Source organism: Ambystoma mexicanum, chromosome 4q (genome assembly GCF_040938575.1).
Source record: "Ambystoma mexicanum isolate Mex_15411 chromosome 4q, UKY_AmexF1_1, whole genome shotgun sequence".
NCBI lineage: Eukaryota > Metazoa > Chordata > Amphibia > Caudata > Ambystomatidae > Ambystoma > Ambystoma mexicanum.
Genome location: NC_090928.1, coordinates 1,242,661,976 through 1,242,680,557, shown reverse-complemented (window position 1 = coordinate 1,242,680,557; position 18,582 = coordinate 1,242,661,976). Strand labels below are relative to the sequence as shown.

The following is an 18,582-nucleotide window of genomic DNA, read 5'->3' as shown; positions in this document are numbered from 1 at the left end:
CATCTCTCGGTTCTCTTCCATAGAGTAACTCAAAGGTAGAGAAACCTGTGGAAGCTTGGGGGATTTCATCACTACAACTAGTGCCTATGGGATCATGCGATCCCAGTCTTTCCCGTCCTTGTCTACCAATTTCCGTAGAATTAGTTTCAGGGTATTATTGAATCTTTCTACTAGACCATCGGTTTCAGGATGGTACACAGAGGTTTGGAAGGTGGTACTGTGGAATAGCTCTTTGACTTCGTCCATAAGCTTACTCATAAAATTTGAACCTTGGTCTGTTAGTATTTCTTTGAGAAAACCGACCCTAGAGTAATACAGTAGAAGATGTTTTAGGATCTGCTGAGTGGTATTATTTCGCATTGGGAATGCCTCGGGATATCGGGTTGTATAATCCACGATCACCAGGACATACTTGTTTCTCAATTTAGATGTTTCTAGAGGTCCTATTATGTCCATACCAATTCTAGAAAAGGGGACTTCTATGATCGGCGGCGGGTTCAAAGGGGCAGGTACTAGGATGTGGGGTCTGGTCTTTTGACATATTTCGCAAGTTTTTATGAAAGTTTTTATATTGGCGTGTATACCTGGTCAGTAAAACCTTCCACTAATATGCACCTGTTTTTTTTTTTTAAACAGTATTTTATTAGTTTCACAATCGTTAAACAAATGACACCGGTCATAAGTTCACATCACATTGTCAAAAGATTAAAACACTCCAATAAATGACACCTTATCACTCCTATTAAATCGTCCCTTTCTCCCTTTGTAGGACACAATAACATCGCATGGGAAAGAAGAAAAAAAGGAAGAAAGAAGAAAAAAAGGAAAATAAGTCTCTTGACAGCCTTGCTTTACATTTTTCAACCTTAAGATGGTATTGCTCTTTAATGGCGGACTCCAATGTTTTCTTTAACAATTCCCCTTCCTCCCCCCCACCCTTGACAACGGTAGGAACTGAAGTCACATTGCTCTACCTTTTCAATGTTATCTCAACCCAAAACCTTATTCAATCATTACAAGTAAGTCATTTTAACAATTTACTTTGATACATTATCTCTGGTCGCCTCTCTGGATGAGTCTAATGAGTAAGCATCACATACCCTTCTTAATACATCTTTTGGGTACCCTCTCTTTTTGCTTCTGCTCCGCTTATTTATGAGCCATCTTGTGCTCTGCGTAGTATTCCAAAAAGGGAAGCCAAATCATATCAGTGTGGGAGCGGGATTCCAAGAGGGCTGCTGTCATGCTCTCCATTTGGTATATAGAGTGCGCTTTCATTAACCACTCTCCTTTTGTTGGCAGTCTATTGCATTTCCATTTAACAGTTAAACACGCTCTTGCTGCCTATAGAAAACCCCTGGGCCTATGTAATGGAATGGGATCCCTCTGAGTCTGACTCTATTCCGAAAACAGAACCAGTAATGGGGATAGTGGTCTATGAATACCATCAATAGTTTGTATCCAACACAGCGTCTCCTTCCAATACGTCTGCAGGTTTATACAACTCCACCATTGATGGCAATAATCACTCTTGTTCCCCACACCCTCTCCAGCAGTATGGCGTGACCACTGTGAACATTTTCGACAATCGCTGTGGTGTTAGATGCCATCTCATACACAGCCGACCATTATGCATCTTATACTGCATGGATATTGAAGTGCCCCATACTGCCCTGTATATTACCTGTCCATGTGTCTAACTGTCCCTGCAGCTCTAACTCTTCCTCCCACTTAGCTTGTGTGCTTGGTTTCATCAGGTGACCTCTTGTGATCAGGGCACTATATATTGGAGCTATCAACCCTCTTGTACTCTGATGTTAACTCAAAACACACTCGAACGCCGTTAGAGGTCTCCTAAGCAAGTCCCCCGAGCGTGGATCTCTCAGTACACTCCTCAGCTGCAGGTAGTGGAGAGGGGAAATCTCTGTGCCCTGCTGTACTGCCTCTAAATCCTCCTTCAACATATAAGCACCCTCCTTCCACATCTGAACCGCTTTCACTATACCTCCCTCATATAGTGGCTGAAAGTGGTGCACGTCTACTAAGTGATCTCTTATGGGTGGTGCCCATATACAACTGAGAGGGGATGGCCAGGATGTGACTCCATTCATGCTTCTCTTAGGGCACCAAATGGACCATAGTACCGCTAAGACTGGGTGCTCATGGATCCTACGTGGCCTAGATCGGTATGGGACAAATAGCCATTTGCCTTAGGTCACCAGTGTGAATAACTCATTTTCCAGGCCTACCCATTGTTTATCTACATTTTCCCAGAGATGATCTACGAGGATGCGGAATTGGGAAGCCCTGTAATATTCAAAGAGATCAGGAAACCCCATACACCCCTTGTCTTTTGTTGTGATCAAGGATGTGTACAAGATGCAAGGTTTCAAGCGGCCCGCAGATATGCCAGGAGGGATTGCTTAAACTCTGCTTGGAATGCGACTGGGATAAACACTGGGAGGTTCTCGAAAACAAATAATAATCTGGGCTGTATATTCATCTTAATCAAGGTGAACTTTGCTGTCCAGGATAACGCCAATTTGGACCACCTCTCTAGGTCTAATTTAATATTCTTCCATAAAGGAATATAATTTTCGTTGAACAGCCTCTCACAACACCTAGGTATTCAGCTGTTCCGTTTGTTGTTAAAATCCCCATTCGTTTACCAGGTTCGATGGGAGCCCCGTGGTAGTTCGGAGTGTTAGTGCCACCGTTTTGCTCAGAATCCTGACAGTGTCCCATATTCCATCAGTGTAGCAAAAAGGGCTGGTATCGACTCCAATGGCCGGGTGATGTAGGCTAAGATGTCATCAGCGAATAGCGCTAACTTGTACTACCTCCCTCCTCTCGTGATCCCATGTATCTGGGCATTTGTACTAATAGCTTGTGCCAACGGCTCTCCCACCAAGGCGTACAAGAGGGGTGATAAAGGACAGCCCTGTCTGGTGTCTCTCGTTAGGTTGAAGTTTTCCGACGTGACTCTGTTAACTAAGACTTTGACCCTTGCGTTCTTATATAATGCCAATGCCTCTGAGACCCAATGTTGACCCAGTCCTGCCCACCTCATGACCCCGTGCAGGAAAGGCATTTGACTCTGTTGAATGCCTTTTCGGCATCCACAGACATCAACATAGGACAATCCTCTCTTTCATGTATAGCAGCGATAAGGTCAAGCTATTTGCGGACATTGTCCACCCCCTGTCCTCCACTTACATAGCCTACTTGGTTGGTATGGACTAATTGCGGTAGGATTTGGGCTAATCGGCTGGCGAGAATGCTCGCTTAAATCTTTGCGTCCAAATTTATAAGCGAAATCGGGCCATATGACGCACACTCCATGGCATCTTTGCCTCCTTTTGGTCTAACTAGGATACTGGATTCAGTGAATGACTGTGGGGTCTGGCTGGGGTCCATAATTGTGTTATAAACTTTTACTAAAAAAGGGGTCAGTTGGGTACTATAGGCTTTGTAAAAAGCTGTAGTAAACCTGTCTTGTCCTGGGGCGGAGCCTGGCCTCATTTTAGAGATAGCTGCCTGAATTTCCTTGGCTAAAATTGGGCTATTTAGCATTTCCAGGTTAACTTGGGATATCGGCATGAAAGGGAATTTTGATAAATATCTTGTGATATTATCCCCCGAACCTTCCCCTTCCGCCGTGTACAGAATAGAACCTGGAAAAGCGTTTCGGAATTTCGCTGGGTTCTAGTCGTTCTTCGCCTGATTCATCTTTGATTTTGGGGACCGCCCTTTCTGCTCTTTGATTTCCTAGGTGCGTCGCTAGCCTGGTGTGCTTTGTCACCTTTTTCGGAATATTTTTGCTTTAAATATCTCAGTTGCGTTAGTGCTTTATCTTGCCAGATGCCTCTCAATTCCTTTCGAAGTGTTCCAACTCCCGCTAAAAAAAGTTCAGCTTCAACTAAGTGGGTACAGAGCTCTAGTTCTTTGCATGTTATTTCTGCTTTGAGATCGAATTCCCTTCTTACCCGTATTCGATTTTTATTGGCCCCTTCTGAGATCAAAACCCCTCAAATTGTGGCATTTACCGCTTTCCACACCATATTCAATGATACCTCTCCCATGTCATTTTCAATAAAGTAATTTCTAATTGCATCCGACAAGGCCTCTCTGAATATCAGGTCTTTCTAGAGGGTATCATTGCAGATCCATCTGCGTTCTATACATGGGGGGAACCCAGTCTAATTCAGCACACATAAATCATGGTCCGACCAAGCTACTACTTCTATTGCAGTGGCTATTATTGCACTTTCTGTCTCAGCCTCAATCAGTAAATAATCTATCGACGAGTATGTAAAATGGGGCGCGGGGGGAGTAGAAAGTGAAAGCCCTCTCATTTGGATGCTTGGTACGACAGGTATCGATAAATTGATGTGCCTTTAGTAAATCTGGAAGGCCTTCCTTGGTGGAACCTCCTGGTGGAATCGCCCCTTGACTCATGGAATCCCAATCCATCCTTTTTTTTAAAAAAAAACAAGTTTTATTAATTTATAACACCATAACATACAGACTTAAGAAACATCATCCAATGATGCATCACATTATTCGTCTGTTCAACAATCCCAACTACCCTATTCCACCTGTTACATCGCCCCATAATCCGTGTTAATCTGCGTGGACTCCTCCCTGCGATCTCATTCCGCTATTTGTGGTGGTGCATGCAATTGTGTCTGTATGGCCACCTGTGTAGGAGGCGCGAGTTCCTGTATCATATGTTTCCAGGCCATCAGATTAATATTTTGTTTCCGCCAGGCCTTTGCTAGATGTCTCTGCCAGAACCCATTTCTGGAGATCTCTCAACCATGCGTTTATCGCTGGGCCTACACGTGCATTCCACCCCATTGAGATCCTCCATTTCGCTAGAATATACGCTAAATCTCTCAATTTGCTACCATTTCTTGTCTGCTTGGGTCTTGGAAAAATACCTAAGAGGCACACTTTAGGGGTGACCAAATCTGCCGATATGCCTATCTTAATTAATGTCTGGGATACTCCTTCCCAAAATAAACGTATTTAATCGCAGGCCCAGAACATAGGTATCAGGTCTGCGTTGGACAGGCCACATTTCTGACAAGTTTGCATTGTTGCTGTGCTAAAATTTGCAATTCTTCCCCACATTAAATATGCTCTGTGAGTGACATATAATTGGATCAACTGTAGTTTTGCATTTCTGGATACTCGCTTGTGATACCCCATAGTCCTACGCCAAGCATCGCCTGACAATTGCTCCCCAAGTCTACTTCCCAGCATTGCCTAATCTGTATCACATTCCTTTCTGGCTTTGACATCAGGATCTCATCCTATCTTGATACTGCGTGTCCCCTTCGGAGATGTCATATAGTGTTTCTATTGTTTCATCTACAACCAAAACCCCTCCCGCTGCTGGCCATTTCAGTTTCAGCCTGTGTAGAAGTAAGGCGTGGGTTATAGGTTGCCCGGAACTAACTCCTGACTCTGAAGCTATCTCGCTAAAGGTCGCCAAATGGTATTCAGCCTTTTGAAAAAGGCTCTCGGTATATCATATGGGAAGTTTGTGAAATAATCCATTATCTTTGGGAGCACCACCATTTTCAACAACGCGACCCTCCCCATAAGTGACAGCAGCAGTTTGGTCCAGAATTTCATAGAATTCTCTATTTTATTGACCGCCGTCACCGTATTTTGCTTGTGTTCCGCTTTAGAATCATGGAAAATATCTACTGGCAGATATCTAAATTTTTCTGTTTTCCATTTAATTGGTAATACCCGTAGCGCTCGCGGGGAACTGTACCTGCTAGAGGGAATAAGCTTAACTTCTGTGCATTAATTGTAATCTCAGACAATTGTGCATAGCGCTCCAGCACATCCAGTGCATCTTGTAAATTAGTCTCTGGTCGTTGTAAATAGAGGAGCATATTCTCCGCATATAAGAAGATCAAGTGTGTTACCCCGTATATAAATGCCGGCCTCATGGTACTCCTTCCTCAGGTATACTGCTAGAGGCTCCAAGGCCAGTATACACAACATCGGAGACCAAGGGCAGCCCTGTCTGGTTCCCTTACTTAACATCATTATTCTGATATCATGGTGCCCGTCTTAACCCTAGCCACCGGGTTGCTATATAGTAGCTTAACCCATCTAATATATGTGGGGCCCATACCGAAACCTTTCAGAACCGCCAATAAGTATGGCCATCTGGCTAAATCAAAAGCTTTGACTGCGTCTAGCAAGGCTACCACCATTGGCTGAGAGCTGTCTTGGGTATGGTCTATTACGTGGTGTAAACGTCTCAGGTTGCATGTAATATTCCTATGTGGGAGGTATCCCGACTGGTCCGAGTGCACACGTTTGTGTATCATAGGTTTCAGCCTGTTAGCCATCAGAGCAGTCAGTATTTTCCCGTCTTGATTAAGCAGCGAGAAGGGCCTATAGGAGCCACATTCAGTATCTGATTTGTTAGGCTTCAGCAATGGAACTATAATGGACTCTTACAATGACTGGCAAAATGCCCTTATCTAGGGATTCATTCAGTATTGCTAATAGTGGGGGTGCAATTTCTGCTACAAATTCTTCATAGAACTCACTGGGCAGACCGTCCGCCCCTGGAGCCTTGCCAGACTGCAACCCGCTTATGGTATGTTCCAGCTCTTCTTTAGTTATGGGGGCTTCCAACTTGTCTACATCTTCCGCATCTAGCTTCGGAAGATCTATCTGCTCCAAAGCCTCTTCTATCTCCAATTCTCAGATGTCCGAATTCTCTTCATACGACGACTTATAGAACTCACAGAAACGGTCATGTATGCCCTGTTGCTTCTCACACAGCTCCCCATCTCTCGCCTCAATTGCTCGAATCACACTACGCCCCGTCTCGCTCTTGTACAAACAGGCTAGCAAGCACCCAGGTTTATCTCCTTCAGTGTGCTGGCGTTCCATATATTTCCTATAACTCAGTTTCCCAAGTCTATCCCAATGTGCTAAACACTCCTGCTGTAGGGCAACGGCCTCTCGGGCGCTCCCATTAGGGAGATCATTTTGACCGTTTCTGGCTTCTAATCTGGTTTTGCCTTTGTGTAAGTCATTTTCTATCGCTGCCTAAACCCCATTCGCCTTAGCAATTGCTGTCCCCCTGATCACCACCTCGAAAGCCTCCCATAACTTGCCTGCTGACTCCACACTACCCGTATTATGCGTCAAGTAATTTGCACCCCTGTTTTTAAATGTTCGCGGAATGCCTCATCCTTTAGAGACTGACTACGTAGTCTCCAAGTCTGGGATACGCGCCCTTCGGGGGTAGACTCGCCAAGTAACCACCAGAGGGGCATCATCTGACAACACTTGTGCTTTATATTCCGCCCGTGTGAATTCACTTAGGTGGTCTTCGCCCGTGAAAATATAGTCTAACCTAGTATACAGATCTTGAGGGGATGCGTAATGTGAATAACCCTGGGTCTGCGGATACAGAATCCGCCAGATGTCCACGAGCTGAAATGATTGCACCAATGTGCATAGGGATTTGGCAGATGGGTCCAGGTGCATACATTTCTGATCCGACCTATCCAGCATAGGATTCAGCGTACAGTCACCACCCCAAGTCAGTGTACCGTCTATGTGCGGACTAATAAGTGGATACAACATGCAAAAGTAAGCTGTTGTCTCATGATTTGGTGCGTATTTGTTGATTATACAAAATTCCCTATGTTCCACCCGACCTTGCAACACCAACATCCTGCCCTCTTTGTCCTGAAAGGTCGCAAGCACCATCAAAGGTATCGACGGTGCCACCCATATTAATACACCCCTAGCATAAGCAGAGTATGGCGAGCCCAGCGTAGTGCCTCTCCACTTTTTGGACAATGCAGTGTGCCTCTCTTTTGTGAGATGAGTCTCCTGTAGGAGTGCGTTGTCAATTTTCTGACACCTTAGATACGTCATAATTCTATTCTGTTTAATGTAACTGTTAAGGCTCGACATTCCAGGACGCAACTCTAAGTTCACCCTTCACATTTGAAAATTCTGACATGTTCCAACAGTCCCGCATTCAAATCCAAATACAATCTATACAGTGTGGATCCATAGGCAAACACCCAACTAACTACCCCAACTCCCAACCCCCCCGCCTAACGATTTCCCAGCTCAATACCTTGTGTTCAGGCCATCCCACTTCTCGCTGTTGCTCAAGGGAAATGCCCTGGTGTGCGGGCACAGTAGTCGGATACACAACGTCTAGTATCCAGACAAACACCACCGACCCTGGGGGTAGGTGCTCCCACGTGGTACACCAGAAATAAGCACGGTATCACAGGCTTCTGCAGTAATTGTCACATCCTCTTCTAGTTTGTATCTGTAAGGGTTTACCCCTTTCGCTGTTGCATGTTTACAGACTCCTGTCCCCATAATGAGCTTGTTGCGCTGTGTAAAGTTACTCATCGCTACTCGAACCAGCATCTGGTCCGGTTGGCAAATTCTGCGTGTCCATCTATTTGTGCACCTCTTCAGGTTCCTCAAAGAAAATGGCTCATATCTTATGGATCACCTTTAGCTTGGCCGGATAAAACAACATGTACTTCAGATTCGACATTCGAAATCTCCTTTTAGCCCCTATATAGTTCATCCGTTGCTTCTGCCCTTGAAGGGTGTAGTCCGGGTAAGCTGTTATCATGGCCGACGTGTGTTGGATCGTCCCCCCTTCGCGGAAGTACAATGATCTTCTCCCTATCTCGATAGTTCAGTATCCAGGCTATTATTGGCCTTGGCGGAGCTTCAGGTAGTGGTTTACTCGCTAGTGATCGATGTGCTTTTTCGACTGTGAATCCCAATCATAGGGTAGCGCCCTGTTCTCGCAACCCTGTATGCCAGTGCGGCTTTTGTGGCTTTCGTGCTGGAGTGTTGCTGCAGCTATAACTCCTGCCCTCCTTGCCCCCCGTGAGGACTTTCGCTTCTGGGGTCCCCTTGTTGATATATGAACTCCGCTCCTATGTCTAGCAGCCTTGTTCTGATTACGTCCTGACTGCCCGTCCGTATTTCGAGACATTGTCTTCTGCACCAGCGCTCTGAGGAGTTAGGCCTCCACAGGCTTATTATGCAGTAGTGTGCACCCCCTGTTCCGTCATTGCGGCGGTGTGCCGTCAGTGCCCCTCACCATCAGCCATGAATGCCCTGTGTCTGCAATGTGTAACTGCAGTGAGGGACCGGGATTGGCAGTAACCCCCGAGCCTACGTTGCCTCACACATGCATTTCACCCATTCCGCCCCTATTGCTGTTGCACCTCTTGCCACCTATTTCCTGTATCCCAGCTATCACTGCCAGTGTGAGCCGAGACCAGGCCACAGTAAGTCTCTCACTATACAGGCTGCAGATTTGGTTCAGCTAGGTCCTCTGGTCAGGCCACCATGGACCACTCTGTGTTATGCCCATGCAGTACTGCCTGTAGTCCGCACTCGCTATTCCCGAGTAGGCTGCAGTGAAAACATCCTGCAATTGTTGTTATAGTGCTGGGAGGCTCCAGTGTGGTGTTGTGCTCGCTCAATGGACCGTGCTCATATACTGGGGCAGACCACAGTGAAAGCTGCCGTGTCTTTGTCTTAACTGTGGGCCTCGCTTCTTAGTTTATCCGGGGCCGACCACAGAGGGCACCGCAGCACAATCCCCTAGGACTGTGCCACAGTTCCATGGTCCACCAACCATCCCTGCAGCAACAGAGCTGCGTTTTCCTCGGGCGACCAGTATCACATTGCCCCCCCTTCTATGTGGCAACACCACCAGTCACCCGGTGCCCGTGGGGCTGCGCACCAGCATGGCTCCCTCTTCTTAGAATCTGCTCCTGGAGTACCATCCACCGGAGCAATTTAGCATGTATTCGAGTTCTTTTCACTGGGTCAGCCGCTAGCCCGAGCGGATCAGGGACAGCAGCCTTGGCTTCTGCAATATCCGATGCAATATTCTGCGACCATCAGACGGTGACTCATAATTACTCTGTGCTGCAATGGCAAGGGTCCATCTTTGTTATGTGGCGTCCGCCATCTTGGTTTGCATTTCCCTCGCCGGACCTTCGGCTCTTCGAGTCCGCTCTTAGTCCACCTTAATTTTCCACCAACCAGGCAGTTCTCTGCACAACCTTTTTGTCTGTATTGGCATCCGTTTTTTTTATGTGCGATCACGTACCGTATTAATGCAGTTATTCCTCAGGATAATGCCGGATCAGAAGGAGCCCCACAGGAGCACTTCCTACTGCATGGCTCCGTAGCCACGCCCCCATTCCCAATCCATCCTTGGGTCAGATACATAATTTAAATCTACACCACAGACTAAAATACCTTCTTTCCAACTGCTAAGGCAGTTGAAAAGCCATTCACTAAAGCAGAGTTGGTTTTGATTAGGACAAAGAGTGATCGCACGTGCTTTTATTTTCCCTTTCAATGCGAGATATCTCCCTCTCTCATCCCTATTGCTCTATTGTAGGCCCAACAACTTCCTATAAATGATTCCCACGCCGCCCTTTTTGGACTTTACCGAGGCCCGCACTACGCCTCCTATCCCTCTACCGGCCACCTTTAATTCCTTCCCTTGGGCAAACTTTGTTTCCTGAACAAACAAACACGTCTAATTTTGATACTTTAAATTCCCTTGCTAGCATGGAGCGCTTTTACAGCGAGTTCAAACCCTTGACGTTGAGGGACCCAAATGTTACCCCTTCAGGTGATGCCTATATCGGTTTTCTAGTTGAGGCTCTTCGACTCTCCCCAGGTGGTGTGACTCAGTCGTTGGTGTTATACCCCCTCTTCAAAGCGCTTGTACATTTTTTGCATAAAAGTTTGTGACCGTGCTAATTTCTTGTTGATTAACAACATCCCTTCATCCCTCTGTTGTGTTTCCCTCCCACCCTTCCCCTGCCCTCCCCCTCTCCTTGCCCTCCCCCTCTCCTTGAAAAACGCCTTCGTCTGCATTTTCCTGGGTCTGAGACACCCTTGAAAAACAAAGGGCCACACTTCAGGGACCCCACTCCAGGCAATCTATAACCTCTCAACAGAACTTAACAACTTCATGGCGAAGACTTCTCGTTGCTCCATCCAACCATCTCAACCTTTGAACACTCTTGATTCTCCGAGCATTTTAAACCCCCTTGTCTGTTGGTTTCAACACAAGTACAACGGGTTCTCTCACCTTAATAATAAAAACTCCACCTTTACCCCCCAAAAAACATGTACACACACTTGTGAAGGTGAGTATTTAAGTTTGTACCCTCTTCCAGGGACTAGACTCTCAGGGCGTATTGTATTGTTTATATTTTCTTGTTCCTGGGGCACAACCCCTTCTCGGTGAGGAGGACCCCCTCCTCATGTCTCTGGCCTCTTGGTTTTCTGGCATTTCCTCCCTCGGCTCCTTGAACTCGTACTTGTAAAGTTTTCAGAACTCCTCTTCTGTTGCGTAACACGATAGCTTTCTCCTTCATGCTGGAAGCTTAAGGAAAAGGGAAACCCCCATCAATAGCAGGTCCCCCGCCCCTGCAGCCAAGCTGTCAAAGGACAACAACCTCTCTCTTTGTTCAGCGTGAGAACTGAAAGGTCCTGAAAGATTTTGATGCCGGATCCTTCAAAATCCATTGGCTGTCTCTCTCTTGCTTTCTGCAGTATGTCTTGTCTTTGCTTATAGTAGTGGCATTTTTTTGCAAGTATTGATCTTGGGCCATTCGGGGGACCGCCCACCCTGTGTATCCTCTCAAACTCCAAGGTAAAGGGATCTGTGGGATCAAAGAGTGACAGCACCGGGGCTTTAACTCGACTTTCCAGGAGTGCTGGTGTTTCACCTTGTTTCATGCTGAGGCCCATGATACGAATATTAGCCCTACGCTCTCGATTTTGGAGGTCGTCAAGCTTCACCTCAATGTCCCTTTCTTTTTGCTCCAAGTCTTGGAACCTCGCTTCGCGGGCCATTACTGCTTAATTGCCTGACAACTGGTTGTGTTCGACGGCTTCAATCCAGTCTTCTACTTACGCCATCCTGGCTTGCAAGTCAGTTACTTTTTCGGTCAGACTGGATTTAATGGATCTGATATTCCCTAGTAGGAGGCGGGTGCCTGCTTTGGTCGAGCTATCCCCGTCATCTCCTGGGATTTCTGGCAAGCCTTGCCCTTGGTTGCGCTTCCTATTAGCTGGCCCGTAACTGAATCTTTGTAACTTAAGGGCGGAGGTCGGGTCGAGGATGCCTGAGTGTGGTGATCCTGTAATTATTTCTTATATTGGTGGTGATTTCTGCCCCCACTTCCTCAGTCAGATGCTATCCAGGTTGCACTTGCTGTCTTTGGGTAATCATGTTAAGTCTTTCATTGACAAGGCTCCCCAGATCTCACAGACACTGGCGCTCCTTCTCACTGAGTGATCCCCTCTCTGTGCCTAACTTGGCTTGCAAGCTGCCAATGTGTTGAGGACATTTCTTGCGTGTGCCGTAAAATTCCTGTACTGCTGTTACCCTTGCATTGCTCACTTTACTTTTTAGTGCTGCTCATCTTCTTTTTCTAATCGTGTCCGGAGCATTTGCATCACCTACAGCTTTTACAGGGCATTGCATGTACCTGCTTTTACAGGGTCTCCCCAAGTGCAGGCTAAAATCTCTTTCATCTTCTACATTGTGTCTCCTCTGCTCTTTAATTTGCCAGAGTCCCGTGTTCTGTGTTATGTGCTGGTTACATCAACATAGAACTGTGGATAATAATAGTTCACCCAGCGAGGTCTGCGTTGTTGCTGCTCTTTCCCTTTCACAGCCCGGTTCTTATCGGCTCTCCCTTCGACTCACCGGCTGTGATGACTCGCTTGGCTTTCCTCATACCTGGAGTCAAGGCCAGTACCAGGGTAGCAGGAGTCTCCCTTGCTCCGGTTTATCAGCGTTGATATGCTGCATGTACCATTGACACCTGTCATGTCCCAATACAAGGGTCAGGCAAAGTCCGGCAATTGATCAAAATCATACACACCCGACAGCCTTTCCCTCCCCCACAGGGATAAAAGGTGTAGTCAGAGCACAGTACTAGCGAGGCGAGTACAGCAGACAGCACGATGAGACGGCTACCACACGGTAGATCAAAAGAAGGAAGAAGGCGGCAGGAATTTAAAGGGCGGCGAGGAGAGAAGTGACCTTGCCCTTCTCGTCCCAGACCTGCGGAACCTTCACAGAAGAGAGCCTAAGGCTGCAAACAATAGCACAAGTGTCCTGCAACAGATGTCGACGGTACACGGGGCAATCCTATGCTCATAAGCAGGAGCGAGGGAAGCTCCCACGCCCTTAAATCCAGAGAAGCCAAAGGCCAAGCAGTTCATCACAGCCAGTGAGTCGAGGGGAGAACCGATGAGAACCAGGCTGTGATGAGTGAGAAGTGAAAAGTGGCAAGTTTTCGAACCAAAGCTAAATTAACTTTGAATGAGCTCTTGAAAGTGTAAAGGGGAGACCAGTTACAGAGGGAAAACAGCACCACGTGGGTGCTAACTCGAGACACCCTGGTCTAGCCCCATATGAGAGAAACTACAAGTACCAGAAGGCCCTTGGAAGGCCAGTGAAATAGGTCAAAGTAGTCATATAGCGGGTCAAGCTAAATCCCTGTACAATCGAAAGACTTTGATCTACAAGCACTTTGAAAGAAAGTTAAGTGAATCCCACAAACACTGAACTCTGTAAAAAGGAGACCATTAAAAGTAAAAGGGGGTCAACGCCCAGAAGAGGGGGACCCAAGGGTGAGCCACTATTGCCCGGATCAAGAACCACAGTAAACCCAGTGAAGGGAGGCTAAGAATCGAGAGGAATTGTAGCTCGGCAGAGGGGCATTCACATGGGAAAAATTGTAATTCCAAGATTAAAGAAACTGAAAACAACAGTAAAAAGGCAGCAAAGTTGAACCCAAAGGATAGATGACAGAGATGAAGCTATCCCCCAAGTACTTGCAGTCGAGAGGGGCCCGGCAGAGGGAGATCCACGGGTGAAGCTAACACCCGAGTAAAGACCGTCAAGAGAGGTCCAAGCCCGGCAGAGGAAGATCTAGGGGTGAAGCTATCATCCAAGCTTCAAGAAGAAACTGATATATACATTTGTGGATTACAATTTAAAGTGGTCAGCCCGGAAGAGGGATACCCAGGGGTGAATCGTAACCCAGTGAACATTGGAAAAGAACTTTAATTCGTTAAAGCAACTTTTCGTTTTTTTTTGTCAATACTAAAGGGATGAAAGGGTATCAACCCCCTCTCCCGAACCACAGAAGCCGAATAGTTCGACCCTCCCACCGTGGTTGGCACGGGCGCCTGGATAGTAAATAACACAGGAAACCACGTGGCAGCCAATGGGGGGGGAAGAAGGCAGTTAGGGAAAGGGTGTGGACAGATAAAGGGAAGGAGGGGAAGAAAAAACATACATATAATTCCTAACTAGCGTGCTCTAACCAAGGCTCCTAAACCAATTCTCCAATGCTTATTCGTTAGTCTTATTCCTGATAACTAGCTAACTCTCCAGCTCATTGATTTGTTAAATCATCCTAGTTGAAGGTACATGTAAACATGTCTCAATGCACACACAACATGGAATTCACATATCACGTGCAAATAAGGAACATATCAAAACATAAAGCGATATGGAACAAAAAAGGGAGACTCCCCGTAATGAACCCACAAAACACATGGCCCAATGGGCTAGCAACATAGAACAAACATATAGCATAGAACAAACATATAGCAGAGCTCTAAGGTAGGGCTTAAAGTGTTCCTCTACTCCGCATGCAATTCATGTTAGGTAGCTGCGGCTAAACTCAAAAGGGCAAGGGTACCCAGTAAAGTTCATAGGTCATCGAAAAGAAAATGCCATCCTCCAGACTCATTCTGCAGTCCTGCCTGGAGGTTCAAAGAAAACTGCAAAACAACGAATGTGAACTCTGTCGGATCCCCTCCGCTCCAGATTTTGCACTAGTATGCACCGTAAATAATTTCACACCGTTTGTCTCCTAATGTAGAATTCTGTGTTACACATAACACCATGAGATATTGCGTGAACAAATAACAAGGTATCAAACAACCAGCACTTATCTTACTGTCCGGGTGCCTCGTGAGCACACCCAGACGCCATAGACTGCAGCAGTAATGTAGCCGTGCCTTCTCTGTATCTCCCCGCGGGCTGGGCTCTGCATGCGTGCACCTTCGTTTCTTAGCGGAGAAATGAAAATGATAATGCTCCTCACCACCGCGACCCCGGGGAGTAGATTAGATCTACTGGCTGGCTGGCTCCATCAAACAATCCTGGATCTCCTTCATCAAGCCGCGACCGCCTGTGCTGCCATCATTAATTATCCACAACAGCGCACGGCGGTTTTATTAGCCACTCAATTAGGTGTAGCTGACTAGCCGCGCAAAGCCCAAAAGAACTACACGCGAGCCCATAGGATGCTGGGAATGGTAGTTTTTACCCTATTTCTTTCCCATAACTCGCCTTTTGCTGCCCCAAATCACATTCCTGACAGTTTTGTTGTTTGAACACGTCAGGTCCTCGAAGGCAAGAGACTTTCAAGTGAAAACGTGACTTGGCCATCGACAGCCCTGATAACTGAAAGCCCAAATGTCTGTTCTGAGAGCTGCCATTAGAACTGTTGTCTCGTGCTGGAGAAGCCAGAGACTGTGTGGTGCTCCAAGTTCCCGTCTTACCCACTGTCCAAAACGTGGGGAAGCAAGACCCAGTCTATCACATCCTGGCATATTATTTGAGAACACTTCTTTCTTTTCTTGAGAATCATCCTACTCTTTTTTTGTTTTTATTAGTTGTGAGGTTTGGCAATATGTTTCTTATAATAGGCCCTTCTTGTTTTGATACAACGCCACTAGGACTGCCTTATTTTTTCATTTGATGGTTGACGCTTGCTCCCATCTTAGATTTAGGTTTAGATTAGGCGTTTTTCCAACCTGCATACAGAATACATTTTTCAGTAAACACCCTTGAACTGTGATCACTTGTGTCTGTCTTACTTGTTGTCACCATAAATTCCTCACATATGGTGTCAGTAGTGGGATATGATTCAACTGACAAAAAATTGAAAACCCATGCTAATAATTGTGGTGCCACCAGAAGGGGAAAATAGGATAGTCGATCTCCTAGAATCGGACCGCATGTCCACATTGAAAGAGGTGTTATCCTCTCAGTTAAATATCCCATACGGCCAACAGGATCTATTCTTCAAGACTCCAGTCTTACTCGATACCCTTCTTTCTCATAGCCTGCAACCTTGGGACTGGATCATTCTCAAAGTTCGACCGGTTTTCTCTTTCATTAGACCCAGTGCCTTGAATCCCCCTCCCCCTGAACCTTTTTTTCCAGGGCTGTCAGTTTTCATCAGTGGCGGGACCCTCGGGGTTGCAAACTAGTTTATTCCAGTTCACTCCTTTGGCAGTCTCAGAATCAGAGCGTTCCGAAGATTTTGAGAACTTGAGAGTCGTTTCTTCTCTGATTCAGACACATCAGGGGAAACCGTTACACCTTCGGAAGAAATGGCTGATCTAACCTAGATCATGCAGCCCTGGTCCGAGTGACTTGTGAACATGGAGACAGCGAGGTATACCCAAATATTCCAGTGAGCAATGAAATCCGGGGGGAATCCTGTGAAATACCATCAGCCATCATTCCAGGACTTCCTGAGGAAGTTATTCTGGGAGGAGATTTTCCCATCTTCGCTTCACTCTTACAAGAACCTCCACCTCTGTTTGGAGATTTTCTACCCCATAGATCTTGGCAAGAAACGTGCATATCCCTAACCTTACCAGATCCAGGGGTGAAGAGATCATCCAAGCTACAAGAAGAAACTGAAATATACATTTGTGGATTACAATTGAAAGCGGTCAGCCCTGAAGAGGGGGACCCAGGGGTGGATCGTCACCCAGTGAACATTGGAAAAGAACTTTCATTTGTTAAAGGAACGATTTGTTTTGTTTTTTGAACACATCAAGTCCTTGAAGGACAGAGACTTTCAAGTGAAAAGAGACTTGGCCATCACGGCCCTGATAACTGAAAGCCCAAGAGTCTGTTCTGAGAGCTTACATTGGAACCGTCATCTCATGCTAGAGAAGCCTGAGGCTGTATTGGGTTTCAAGCTCCCATTTTGCCTCGTGTCCAAAACGTCAGGATGGAAGACCAAGGCTATCACATCCTAAAATATTATTTAAGGACAATTCTTTCTTTTCTTGAGAATCATTCCACACCTTTTTTTTTATTTATTAGTTGTGCGGTTTGGCCATTGGCTTCTTAGTAAAGGCCCTTCTTGTTTTGCCACAATACCACTAGGAGTCCAGTTCTTATCAGTTCTCCCCTTGACTCAACAGCTGTGATGCTTAGCCTCTGTGACTGTTCGTGCTGTCGAACCACGTCTCTCCCCTGTACCTCCACACTCTCCTCACCTGAGCTTCCCGAGTTGTCTGTGTCTTGTAGGTTCCGCCGACTCAGGTAGTCTCTTTCCTTTTTTAGGGGCACTTGCCTGTCACGGAGAGAAGCCACAGTGACCGCTGAATGGACAGCAGTTCCGGGGCTCCTCTTCCGGGAACAAGCCGGAAAAAAAAGGGAAAAACCCTTGAGGATACAGAGTGACCGGTGCAGTCTGGAGGATCCAAGCAGGCAAGACCAGAGAAGGTACAAGTCCAACTTAAAGGTACGGTGGAGTTCAGAGAAGATCCAACGAGGATGAGACCAGTAGTTGAAGGGTCGAGAAGATCTCCGTTGGAAGGCGGGGCAGTCCTATGAAATAGTAGCAGGCAGCTGTGAAAAGGTGGCTAGTAGGTGCTAAGTGGACCGAGGAACACGGCCCAGAGAAAGGAAGCAAAACAGTTCCCAGAGAAGGAGAAAGGTGGAGGGAAGAGAATGCAGGAGATCCTTACTGCTACGGAGAGAGAGAAGCGGCCAGGGGGAGAAGGGAAAACCGCACGCCGCCGGGGCAGCGACCGCGAGGGAAGAAAGTGTAAAACAGAAAAAAACACCGGCAAGCAGCGAGAGAAGAGGAGGGAGAAACTGTACCGCAAAGGGAGCGGCAGCGAAGGGAGAAAAGACAGGAAAATAGAATCGCTAGGAGAGCGACACCAGCAGGCACCAAGATCCGCTTCGGAGGCCGAGGCAAGCGGAGGGATCAAGAGGGGCCAAAGCAGAGCAAAGGAACCAGGAGCGCTGGAGCGAAATCAGCGTGGGTTGAAACGCAGCGACTTCCGGGTTGAGGGAGAAGATAACTCCCGGCAGCCCTGCGTCCGGCCAATGGGCCCGGACCAGAAACAAAGGAAGGACTAAAAACCCTTTCGTCTGGGTTGCAGTCTCCAACGTGGAAGAAGCCGCCAATTGCGGCTGTGGTGGCGGATGACAGCCTCTTACTTCTCTGGAGTCAAGGCCAGTACCACACTCCTGCTTATTGGCGTATGCTTGCCCCCTGTACCTGTGCCCCATGTACCGTTTACATCTGCTGCAAAACAGTTGTGCTATTGTTTGCGATCTTTGGCTCTCTTCCACGAAGGTTCCGGGGGTCTGGGACGAAAAGGTCAAGGTCATTTCTCTCCACGCTACCCTCTCATTTCCTGCCACCTTTCTCCTTCTCT

The 18,582-nt window shown here is 46.9% G+C and overlaps 1 protein-coding gene across 1 annotated transcript; it reads left to right on the top strand.

Annotated features, from left to right (window-relative positions):
- Positions 1–17,863: 17,863 nt before the first annotated feature.
- On the top strand, positions 17,864–18,280 carry LOC138467360 (octapeptide-repeat protein T2-like). The gene has a single exon (XM_069607324.1). It carries the CDS (start codon positions 17,864–17,866, stop codon positions 18,278–18,280), a length of 417 nt encoding a protein of 138 aa, XP_069463425.1.
- The last annotated feature ends 302 nt before the right edge of the window (positions 18,281–18,582 follow it).

Excerpts from the sequence above, each read along its gene's own strand:
- LOC138467360 (XM_069607324.1), top strand. The coding sequence starts at position 17,864 with ATGCAGGAGATCCTTACTGCTACGGAGAGAGAGAAGCGGCCAGGGGGA.